We start from the raw sequence: 12,993 nt of genomic DNA, 5'->3' as shown, positions 1-12,993 counted from the left end.
GGTCTCAAACTCCTGGTCTTAAGCGATCTTCTAGCCTCAGCCTCCCAGAGTACTGGGATTACAGGTGTGAGCTGCTAGTGCCCAGCACTGAAATTCTTACATGAGTGTGTCTAAAACCCTAGTCCTTCCCGACATCTTTTGTTGCTTCTAACATTAACAACTGTGGAAATGGCCTGTTTCTCCAGCTAGACTGTCAGTTCCCATTGGGCAAAGATAATATTATATCCTTGGGAGAAATACAGTGTTTTGTAAGTGGACGATACTCTAAATGAATTTGTCATGGATGACAAATGAGAAGCCCACAGCTTAGCACTTTCCATCTACTATTTAGTAGGTTATCTTACATTTTTGGTTGTAGTTTTTATAACACCTCTTAGATTATATAAATGTTGAGAAAGATGGAAAGGTACAGACTTAGATTTGAATACCGTTACTAGCAGGTGATCTTAGGCACATACCTTTCAAACCTCAGTTTCTTCTTAGATAAAAATTGGGCAGTAATGCTTATGCCTCAGGGTTATTGAGAAGCTGAAATGAGATGAACTATGTGGATGTGCTAGGCACATATTAGGTAGCCCGTCAATTTAACTTTTCTTTCCTGAAATGATGGTGGCCTTTCAGATAGCATTGCCACCCGAAATATAACCACATGTCATCAACAGAACTAAAAGAAAAAAGGCAGGTATGACAGTTCTTTATTTTCCTATTCCAGGTTTCATGTTCAGGCCTAGGTGTTATTATGTTAAAAAAAAAAAAAAAAAAGTGCCGGGGTGGGGCAAGGTAACGTTTGGACAATATGAATTTGGTTGTAGTTTTTATAACCTCTCAACTTGAGTACCAGTTGGTGACGGTTTTCTTCTGAATACAGTGAACAAAATTTTTTTTGAGCTCTTACTATGTATGATGTACTGTATTAGGATTTCTGGCATATCCCTTATGGTAGGCACTGAAGTTCAGCAGATCTGGGCATTACACCTAAGTGTTGTGTACACCTGTTTTGAATGTAGTAGAATGGTTGCTATACTTGGCTTGTATCTCCTTCTCCAAATCCTAGGCATTGTGCCTTACAGGAAAGCTGGGTATCTCCATCTTCAAGCACATTGACCATAAACTATTAGGTGGAAATATTCAATTAATAAAAATATTGAGGTAGGCAGGAGAGTTCTTAGTATATATTTCTTGGTCAAAAGAAAAGGTTCACGTTTCTTTGGTCACATCCCCAAGTCTCTGTCCCTCAGGCACTTAACATTCCTTCTCTTAGGAAGACCTTTCTTTACTGGATCTGCAGCATAATTCCTAGCTATTCTGCTGTTGGGTCACCTTCTGCCTACTTGTGACATTCCTTCTGCTTCTGGTTTTCCTTGCTCCAGGGATTGTTCCAGGGCCCCCAGTTATTCTAAATGGATGTGAGTACCATCTCTTCCCTAGCTGAGTGAGAAAGGGGGCTCCCTGTCATAGTTTAAGGTACCAGGGGCGGGGGTCATCAGCAGCTGTGGGTTTTTGTCAGGTTTGTCAGTGGGTGCCATTTGGAATTTTGCTTTTAAAAAGTTCTGAGTGTTATGGGGTAATCACTCTAAATGTTTTGAAACTTAATAAATAGTGAAGAGAGAATGTTGTCTAGCCAGCTAAGGCCATAATGGATGCTAATGCTCTAATATTAGAGGCATTGTTTTTTTAAAAAAAATGATTCTAAATGTGCCATTATCTATCTAAATTATGTAAAAATGTCCCTGATGTTCTTAAATTGAGGTACATACTTACATTTCAGGGAAAGCCATTTAAGTACCTCTGTCACTTAAAAAATGCTTGAGGCCTATCAGCTTTCCCATTTGTTAAAATTCTTTTCATAACTTTTTTGGTGACTCCTATTTGATAGATGGCAGCTAGCCAGGGAAGATTACTGAGCTAATTATAACTGGAGGGGTCTCCGAGGAATACAGAGATGAGAAGCATTCTGGGGCCTGGTTCTTCTCAAATCCTAAAACCAAATTTAGCCTGTTGCTGATTATTTAGATGATGAGGACACTTTTAGCACAGGGATAGTGGCATGGATTTGAGTGAGGACAAGAGCCATGAAAATAATGACTAGGGCATACCCCTCATTTTTTAAAGATCTGATTTAAGATTTATTATATTGTTTGAAGAGAGGGGTTTAGTTAAATTCAGTCACAGTTATAAATGTAAAAAAAAATTCTAAAGAAATTTAAAATGAAGAGTTGAGCTGATGAAAAGTGCTGACTGTTTTCCAGCATGGACCTTGTAATCTCTGTGGTTAAATTGTCCCTGTTCTTGCTAACTCAGCCTTTCTTCTAATAAGATGGATGATTTTCATTTGTGAAAGTCTACTGAGGAAAAAAATTGATAAGGGACATTAGAGAAATTAGAAATATTAACTGGTACACTTTTTGGGAGTGCCATTTTAATATTCTGAATAAATTGAAAAATGACCTTAAAAAGAAATTCAGGTGTTATTTTAGTCCATAGGTATTTTCTTGTAATACTGTTTCACAGAGACCCTTCCCTTTGTTGGTATGTATTATTTTTCCCTTCATAGATGAATTACAGCAAGTTTAATTAAAATAATGGGATACTTAGATTGTGTGAGGAACATCAGTTGGCCTAATAATGAAAGTGTTTCAAATAAAAGAAATATACTGTAGTTTCCTAGTTCCCACCAAGCTTTTTGCAGAAGTATAGGCTTTCATGCGCGTCCGTGTGAAGAGACCACCAAATAGGCTTTGTGTGAGCAACATGGCTATTTCACCTGGGTGCAGGTGGGCTGAGTCGGAAAAGAGAGTCAGTGAAGGGAGATAAGGGTGGGGCCGTTTTATAGGATTTGGGTAGGTAAAGGAAAACTACAGTCAAAGGGGGTTGGTTCTCTGGCGGGCAGGAGTGGGGGTCACAAGGTGCTCAGTGGGGGTGGTTTTGAGCCAGGATGAGCCAGGAAAAGGACTTTCACAAGGTAATGTCATCAGTTAAGGCAAGGACCGGCCATTTACACTTCTTTTGTGGTGGAATGTCATCAGTTAAGGTGGGGCAGGGCATATTCACTTCTTTTGTGATTCTTCAGTTGCTTCAGGCCATCTGGGCGTATACGTGCAAGTCATAGGGGATGCGATGGCTTGGCTTGGGCTCAGAGGCCTGACATAGGCATTATGAGTTCTCAGAAAGTTAGCCATATTAATTACTGAAAAGTTAACATAAACAGATATTTGATAGTCAACCTGGATTATCTGTGAAAATGAAGAAGAGTGTGTTAACTTTCTGTAATGCCATTCATCCTGATATCCAGCATTTATACTGTTGGAGAAAATTCCAGCAATATGAATAAATTAGTAGGGCAAGTTCTCTGTCTTGGGGTTTAATGGATGAGAAAATATGGTTCAGTTACTACCTTTTTGGTTGGATAGAATCTCTTTAGAAGACAGAATTTTTCTAAAGACTGTTGCCGTTTTGACATAGCCTACAATTTCTTTTCTAAATATCATATTTTGAACTTGGAGTAATAGTGTTTGAAATTATGGCCATCTTGGTCTTGGTAATTGAATGGATTGTCCCAGGCACGATGACTATTAACTGAAACCATACTTCTTAGATATTTATTTATTTATTCATTGAGACGGAGTCTTGCTCTGTTGCCCAGGCTGGAATGCAGTGGCGCGATCTTGGCTCACCACAACCTCCGCCTCCCAGGTTCAAGTGATTCTCCTACCTCAGCCTCCTGAGTAGCTGGAATTATAGGCGCACGCCACCATGCCCAGCTAATTTTTTGTATTTTTAGTAGAGACAGGGTTTCACCATGTTGACCAGGCTGGTCTTGAACTCCTGACCATGTGATCCGCCTGTCTTGGCCTCCCAAAGTGCTGGGGTTACAGGTGTGAGCCACTGCGCCCAGCCAATTCTTAGATATTTAAAATTCCACTGTCAGGCACGTGTCCTTCTATTAATAACACATTCTTTGAAAGTTGGCTTTATGAAGCTATCAAAGAAAATTAAACTTTGTGTGTTTTTTGATTGGGTAACTTATGTGTGAGAAAAAAGATAATACTCTGTTTGAAAGCTGTTTCCCAGTTTTCTAGATTGGTGATGCAGGCATCTCCTTTAATTTGTTGCACAGTAATTGTCTAAGACTCAAATTCTGCCTCTGCCAACAGTTCCGTTGTTTATTTTTCTCAGTCATTAACAAATGAAATCGATTGTGCCCCCAATCCATTTTACAATTAAGGATTGTTTTTGAGAAACATGGGAGAAATTGGCTATGTTTTCTCATTAATATACATAAACAATAAAATGTTTCATTTCCATAAACATTTTTAGATATTTCTGTTAGTTTTTTCTGTGTAAATCAAGAGAATTGTTTCTTTGTGATTTCGCTTGTGTCCTAAAAAACAAACAAACAAAAAGCCATTAATTGTCTTCATGGACCAGAAATTAGTTGTATTATGCTTAGTCTCCTTTTTACTTGCTAGTCAACATATTGTAAAAATACTATTTTAGGGGATCCTTTCTTTGACAGTAGCTCTTCTTGCTCCTTGGCCACAATGAAAATGTGATTGGAGTTTGTATTTTCTTCTATTTGCTGCTCTGGCAGAAGCTGATGTGATATTTCATTTGTGTTATATGCCTGCCTAGAATTTTAAAACTTCCAAAGAGCACAGGAAAACAGAACAACATAGTTATATCCACTGTTTTGGGTTCATTTGTGCTAATGGTAAAATGCTTAGCCTTGGTAATAAAATATTCATGGAATGCATAAAAGCATTCTTCGATTTTTTTCATTGCTTAGACAACACAGTGTATAAGGAGGAGTTGAAGAGCATGAGATGCAGTAAGAAAGTATTATTCTAGTTGTAGTTTTAACCTCACATAGCAGACATAGTTGAGCTGCCGGTTTTCATTCAGATTTAGTGGCAAACACCTGGAGGTGGTAAACCATGTAAATACACTGTAACTGAGAAGGGAGAGACCTTGCTCCAGAAGAATGAGAAACAGGGCGCCAGGCAACAGGGTTTGAGTTCCAGCTTGGCATTGTGTCCTTAGGCCAGTCAGCATCTCTGGGCCCCTGTTTTTTTATCTCCAAAATAAGGAATTGGACTCACTGACCTTAAAGCCCTTCTAAGCATAAAAGTTTCTCTAAATGCACACATAGCAAGTTACAGGGCAGGACTACCGGATCATTTTTTGGCTTTTCATCGTGATTTTATGTTATACCTCTTTCTCTTCTTCTCAACAAAGGAGTGTGAGGCCTTTTGTGATGACTTTCTTCTCATCCATTAAACATAAAACAAAGTGGTATTATTTAACAAATCTCTTCTGAATGTTCTGTTTTCCATAAGTAGTGTTTTCTTTTTCCTTTGAGATTTTAAGAGCTACTCTATTGTATGAGAGTAGGGTTAATTTTAATTGTTAATGAGAAGTCTGGTTTATATATAAATTGTAGCAGTTTTTTTTTTAAGTAAAGCAATGCATGATTAGCAAAAATCTTTTTTAGCGAGCTGCTCTGCATATTTGTTGCTGCAACAGTTCTTGAAAGCCTGATATCCTTTTATTTTTGTTATCAAAAAGCATTTATTAAGCATTCATATGAATGTAAAGCTGAGTCATCTAAAAATATATCTCAGTGTAGTCATAGTTGACAGTCTAATAACTTTAGTATGAAAAGATCATATAAAATTACATAAGATGCAACTTAATTGAGTTTACTTTTCTTAATTTATCATTGAATGACATGGAATATTTTTTCTATATTTTTCCCTAAATTAAACTAAATGTAAACATATAAATTGCCCAATTTTGTTTAATCTCTAAAGTTAGTGAAAACATTACATTGGCATTTATATTGGTTAATAAAATTGAAAAGAAATTTAGTAGTCATTTGTCTAGACTACCTATCTGTGTGAAACTTCTTTGACCATATCCCTGATACTTGACTAATAAATCAGCCTCTGCTTGAGAAGCCTTAGGGACTGGGGCTTCAGATACTTATGACAGTCTATACTTATCTTAACTCTGCCTTTCTGTGACCAGACATCATGGCTCTTGTACAGTTTCACTTTGGGCTTACTAGGCACTACCTACACTAGACTAGACTTTGCCTTCTGTATACCCAGAGCATAGCTGGATCATAATAGGCTCTTACTCATTTAATAAATGTTACGTGAGTATCTACTATATCTCAGGCTCTGTGTTTGGCAGTGGGAATACAGCTGTGAACATTACAGACATATACTTTCACAGAATTTACAGTCTGTTGGATAAGATAAACATTGAATAAATTTTTAAAATTATGATGTTATAAAGGAGAGGTACAAGGATCAAGCATATGAGCATGTAATAGGTAACTTAGTTTAGAAAGATTTCTAGGAGGATAATCTCAGGTAATATTTAAACTGAACTCTGACAAATGAATAGGAGCTATTCAAACTACTATTATATGAGAATTTAAGTCCTGATCTACAGTTTAGTTACATACCATTATTAGGCACCTGTACTGTGCAAGGTGCTAAGGTAGGTTTTGGGAAAACAAAGTTGCATGACATAATGTAGTTTTTTCCCCCTCAAGAGAATATGTTCTAGGATTGCAGACAGACATTTAACTAAAGAATTGGGGTTTTGAGGGGGTGTTTGTTATAATACAGAGACAGGAGTGATTAAAACTCCCAAATCAGTTGTGGTAGAAAGAAAGGCCTCTTGGAATGTTCAGAAGCCACTGCTTAGAACACTAGGAATACCACCATCAAAATGACAGAAGCTAATCAAGTAAAACAGTTTGAGTCTTTGGGGATTGAGAGATCAGGGCGGTTTCCCAGAGATTGGGATGATTCTCATTATTCTGGAACTCATACTGGGCCATTCTTATTTTTCTACTTTTTTTCTCATTTCTGCCTCCCCTTTTCTAAAAGTGTTGAGTGGTATTTGAAGTGCATGGTTTCGAACAGTCTTATAGTTAGGATGCTTTTAACTTCATGGAGCAGAAAAATACCAATTCACTTGGCTTTCAAAAATGAGGGTCTTTTTATCCCATAAATCCTGAAGTAGGATATGCAGGGTTGGTTAATTCAGTACAAAAGCTTATCAGACCTTCCTTCTGCTGTGCTATCTTTGACATATCTGCCTCATTCTTGGGTCAGCTTCCTTCAAGGGCACTAATCATGGCAGAAGAAACGTGGGGTGATTGGTGGACACATACTCATTATGTGAGTAGAAAAAATACTATCTTTTCTCATGTATGTCTTTTTTCAGTGAGGAACACCTTTCTCCAAAGTGCTGTGACAGATTATACCCTTATGGCTTACTGGCCAGAATCGTATTACATTTTATGCTTAAACCAATCACTAGGAAGGCTTTGGACCAATCTGGGCCTCGTGCCATCTCTGAAACACAGGGCATTGGGGCAGGGAGTTGGTGACAGAATAGCATTGGAGTAGCCAAGAAGGATGAAGAATATGGCTGTTACAAATATGTTAAGATAAATGGAGTGTAATCTACCAGAGCTACTCAAAGCCATACTGGCAATGTTTGGTTATTAGATATGCATATCTTTCCCACCCCAAACCTACTGAATCAGAATCTCTCTGGGAGCTTACCCAGGAATCTGTGTTTTAACCAGCCTCCAAGTAATTTGTATGTACATTAAAGTTTTAGAAGAACTATTCTAGATGTCCCAAATGGAGTAGGAAATTGCAGCCTTTAGGCAGTCTGCTTTCATACTTTCATTAGCTTTGGCTACTCCAAAAGATACTCCAGCTTGGCTTTTGAGTCATGCCTGGATAAGGAATTTGTATTTATTTCCATAGGCAATGAGAATTTCATCAAACAAGGAAGAGAAGTGATATGATGGGGGTTGCAGCTTAAGGAGATCAATCCATCCTCCTTGGCACTATTAGATTAGAGTGATGGGCAGACTAGTTAGAAAACTGTTGTCATGACTAGGAGAGTAAAAATGCTAGGGGAACCAAGGTAGCAGTAATGGAAATGGAAAACAGTGAATGGAATTACAGCAATCATTTAAGAAGTTTTGATATTGCGTTGTCCAATGTGAGGGGAAAGGTGGGAAGAGCCAACTGTGACTGTGAGGTTTAAACCTTAGTTTCTATGGAAATGTTAATGCCGTGGAGAACAGGGTGGGCAAAAGAGTAATTTAGTTTGGATGATCAGTCATGTTTTGGACATGTTGAGTTTGAGGTACCCAGCTGGGTATCCAGGTGTCAGAAGTCTTTAAGGAAGTAAAGAATGTGATCCTGGAGCTCAGGAAAAAAGTTTAGGATGAGAGGCACATGTTTGAGTGATCAGTAAGGAGAGTGGCATGAGAATTGAGTAGAAAAAATGGTCTGGGGACAGAATTTTAGGAATCTCAGGAGAGGAAAGGAGGAGCCAGTTAGGGAAACTGAGGTGTGGTCAGAGAGGTAAGAAAAGATATAGGATAAACTTGAGTAATGGAACCCCATAAAGAGCTTTTCTAGGAGGAATATTCACAAATAACTGGGTTTAAAGGACTGTAGTGAGCCCAGAAGAAGCTGGTTAGCTTGAATTGGTTGTAAATCTAGCCGGCATAGTTCATATTTCCTTGAAATAATCAAGATAGCTTTATCTTGATTATTTCTTGATTATGTCTTAAAATAATCAAGATAGCTTTATCTTGATTATTTCCAGTTGCCATTAAATTCTTGGAGTTTTATGGTTATTTGGATCACAAGTCATTTCCCGATTTAAGATTAAGTGGGCTCTCCAATTCTCTGACTTTGAGTATCTCTCATTGTGAGTTTTCCAGGAAGGTTGGGACTGATCAGACAGAGGTGGCCTAGGGATGGCTCTTCAACTTCTCTGTTGCTCTTGGTGCCTTGCCTGTGGTTTTTCCGTGGCCTGTGCATTATGAAACTAGCTTGTGTACTTATTTTGTTTGCGCTAGTGTCAGGGTTTCAGGGAAGGGTATTATGTATCCCTCTTACTTGCTGAAATACATGAAATGAGATCCATGAATTAAGAAACAAAAATATTCACTTGTCAGATTGACTGTAGCCCTCTCTCTTTTTTGGCTCCAGCTGGATAAAAAAGCCCATGATGTTGAAATTTTAGTTCTTATGAACAGGAAGAATTAGGAAACTGTGGGAAAGGAGGAACTTGTGAAAAAAAGTTATTGCCTGTTCTATCTGAAATTGACTTAAAGTGTCTAGTAAGTCCAGTTTTATGTGGTGGGGAATTATCTTGTCTGTTGATTGAACATAAGAAGAGGTTCTGATATAAATGCTTTTGGAGGAGAGTGTGGTATTTAGGGATTTTTGCATCAAGGTTAAAGAGAGCCAGGCCAGGAAAAAAACATTAGCAAGGTGTTTCTGCCTCACTGTGGTGGAATGGGACTAAAAAAACATGGCTTTGCTTCTGGGCTCCAACATTGGCCTGCTCTGTGACCTTGGATAAGTCATTTAACTATTTTCAACCTGTTTCCTCGTCTGTAAAGTGATGAGAGTAGGTTAAATGCTCCCTCCCATCTATAAAAATGTTTGACTAAGGTAATGAAATGTTTGACTCCCAATCCACTCTATGTCTAAAGTCGTGGGGAATCAATTTTATATTGCTAGGAAATAGGGACAAAACACTTCATGAGGTTAGAAATCTTGGATTATTCAGAGGATTTTAGTTGACCTTCCTTTAGAAACACTACTGTCCTTGTCAGAAGTGTAACCTGAGAATGTTAAATCCAAGAAGGCTTCTAACATCTGTACTACTTTTCCTACCAGAAATTTCAGACCTTTCTTAAAAAATTCAGGATGGATGAAGAAGTCACCACTAAGGGAAATGGTTCCCTGCTCTGTGCCTCCTGGTCTGTGCCCAGATGCTTAAGATAGCTACGCTTCTTGTCTAAGTACTCTTCCTTATTCTTTATTCTTCAATATTTTTTATTCGTTACAAGCCCTTCCTGATTCTTTAATCACTAAAAACAGAGCTTTTAGAGGGGTAGAAGAGGTGACAGGCTTGTTGTAATGTTCTTTTGTTTAAGCCGATTATATTTATAAAGAGGGTGGAAGAAAACAAATTATTCTTCATGTGCATTGGTGCTGTATCAAACAAAAGAAAGAAACAGAGGTTAGAGACATTTCTCGAGTTTGATCCTGTGTCTGGGATTTTTTCAAGTCTGCCTCTGAAACTTAGACCTGTGTTGACAGAGAGCACATGCAATATTAAATGTGAGTCTTTCAGCCAGCCTTTCTTAGCTTGGGTTGATAGGATAGTGACTTGGGTTCTGTGTGTTTTGACCTTAAATCATGTAAATTAATAAGTTATTGTTCTGCAGAGGGAGCTTCTAAAATGTTTTGTTTTGTTTTCAAATGGTTCTCATTTAGACAAATCTCAAACAGCTACTTTAGTTACTTCTAAACTTTGTAGTTACATTTAGTTTTATCTTATATGTTGGCTTTAATTCTATCTGTATAAATGTCTTTTATTCAAATATAAGTGAAAGAATTTATAGTAGGTGGAGTATATAAGGGGAAAGAGTTTTTAGCCTTATTGAAATGTGATTCTGCTAAATTAACAGGCATTTGTAAAAATAACTAGGTATCAAACTATTTGAATAGAAACTTTACAAATACATTTTTAAAATAAGATTGAATCAAATACTAAGGATAGAAGGGGAAAGGTGGACAAATAATCCAGTTGTCCCTATTTTATGAGAAGTAAATCAGATGATTACTTTCTAGATAAAGTATAAAACAGCCTGTGTTGGTATTTTTCTCCCAAGGTGTTTGGGTCTGGGGTGTTTCTTTTTCTGGTTTTTTTTTTTTTTTTTTTCTCTTTTCTTTTCTTTTTGAGACAGGATCTGCCTCTGTCACCCAGGCTGGAGTGCGGTGGCGCGATCTCGCCTCACTGCAGCCTCTGCCTCCTCGGCTCAAGGTATCCTCCTGCTTCAGCCTTCCAAGTAGCTGGGAATACAGACAAGCGCCACCACACCTGGCTAATTTTTGTATTTTTTGTAGAGATGAGGTTTTGCCATGTTGCCCAGCCTGGTCTCAAACTCCTGGGCTCCAGGGTCTACCCGCCTCAGCCTCCCACAGTGTTGGGATTGCAGGCATGAGCTGCCATTGCCCAGCCTTTTTCTGTAGTTTTCTATTTTTGTTGTTTGTATTTATCTAAGAGGGATTTCCGTCACCTTTAGTGAGATCCATCTGTCACAGAAGTGCCCGGCTATGCCAAAAGCATTAAAAGTCTAGTCTGACACACGTAAGCAGTGCAAAGTCTTGGCTGAAATTGGGAACCAGAAGATGGCAGGGAGCCCTATGCCCTTCTCCTTTTAAAATGAAAACGTTGATACAGGGAAGTAGAGGCACCTTGGAATTGCCAGTACCTCTCAAGGGGTTCTTGTTTAGTGGAGAATATGAAACTGGAGTGAAACGAGTCCTAACTAGTTGACACCACTGAATTACTGCCACAGGATAAAGGGACCTTGGGATTGAGCACTTTTCATTTGCTGAATACCAGAAATCAGTTGTAGCTTACCAGCTGTTTGAATGGCTTCCTGGAGTTTTCAGCTGGTGGTTTTATGTTTTTGTTTTAAGATCTTAGCAAAGCAATGTCTCAAGATGGTGCTTCTCAGTTCCAAGAAGTCATTCGGCAAGAGCTAGAATTATCTGTGAAGAAGGAACTAGAAAAAATACTCACCACAGCATCATCACATGAATTTGAGGTAAGGAGGTCTCTACAGTGTTCCCCCCCTCCCCCGCACCCCCCTTCATCTGTCTTCATGCTGAGTTGCTGCCGGTGATGATGATAATCATCACCTCAAATCAGCACAAGATGTACAATAACATCAAAAACAAAAAAGTTAGAATTGCTTAACAATTACGGGCTTTTAACATTTGCCCTTTGTAAATCCATCATCTTTTTTTCATTTAAGCCTAGGAAGTTTTCAAAGTCATTAAAATAATCAGAACCAAATTATACTTTGTTCTGTGTTTTGATGTCATTGGGTGGAGAAATGCATACCTGTGTTCAGTTGTAATTGAGAGAAGTTAGCTTCATATGTCCTGCATGCCTTTTCCAGAGAGTCACTTCTGATAGAACCATGCTACTTTGCCAATTGTCATAGAAGTTTTCCAGAACTGGGAGGCATTTACTTTTTTACTTATAAATCAATAGGTTAGTATTTTCATTTTTATGTTTCAATTTATACGTAATGTTTTGAAGCTAGCTGTGTTTTATTTCTTTTTGTTCTTTTAGTGAAGATTAATTTTCATTGAGAAGTAGAGAAAGATATTGGTAAGTAAGTGTAGCGGCCAGGCGCAGTGGCTCTTAGCTGTAATCCCAGCACTTTGGGAGACCAAGGCAGGAGGATTGCTTGAGCTCAGGAGTTTGAGTCTGGCCTGGGCAACATGGCGAAACCCTGTCTTTACCAAAAAATACAAAAATTAGCCAGGCATGGTGGTATGCGCCTGTGGTCCCAGCTACTGGGGAGGCTGAGGTGGGAGGGTAGTTTAAGCCTGGGAGGTAAAGTTTGTAGTGAGCCGAGATTGCACCACTACACTCTAGCCTGGACAACAGAGCAAGACACTGTCTCAAAAAAAAAAAAAAAGTACAGAGCCAGTTGGAATTCCCATTAAACAAATGGTGTTTGTTTGTTTGTTTTTGTTTTTTTTTTGAGACAGGATCTCACTCTGTCACCCAGGCTGGAGTGCAGTGGTGCAATCTCTGCTCACTGCAGCCTCAACTTCCTGGGCTCAAGTGATCCTCCCACCTCAGCCCCCAAGTAGGTGAGACTACAGGCACACACCACCACATCTGGCTAATTTTTGTATTTTTTTTTGTAGACACCGGGTTTTGCCATATTGCCGAGGCTGGTCTCAAACTCCTGAGCTCAAATGATCAGCTGGCCTGAGCCTCCCAAAGTGCTGGGATTACAGGCATGCACCAACTATGCCCAGCCTGTATTAGCTTTTAGGATGTGAAAAAGTCTTGCTCCCTCCATGTCCTAATGGTATAAGAATTTCATTTAACGATATT

At 38.6% G+C, this 12,993-nt stretch overlaps 1 protein-coding gene across 1 annotated transcript in view; it reads left to right on the top strand.

Moving 5' to 3' along the window:
• UGP2 (UDP-glucose pyrophosphorylase 2) overlaps positions 1-12,993 on the top strand; it is a 52,185-nt gene that overhangs the window by 3,395 nt on the left and 35,797 nt on the right. Inside the window, exon 2 of the mRNA XM_004029313.5 lies at positions 11,553-11,680. Within this exon, the coding sequence (XP_004029362.1) occupies positions 11,553-11,680 (128 nt within the window). The remainder of the gene's footprint in view (positions 1-11,552; positions 11,681-12,993) is intronic.

Source organism: Gorilla gorilla, chromosome 12, assembly GCF_029281585.2.
Source record: "Gorilla gorilla gorilla isolate KB3781 chromosome 12, NHGRI_mGorGor1-v2.1_pri, whole genome shotgun sequence".
Taxonomy (NCBI): Eukaryota; Metazoa; Chordata; class Mammalia; order Primates; family Hominidae; genus Gorilla; species Gorilla gorilla.
Note: the sequence above shows the minus strand (reverse complement) of the source record. Positions and strands in the feature narration are given on the sequence as shown.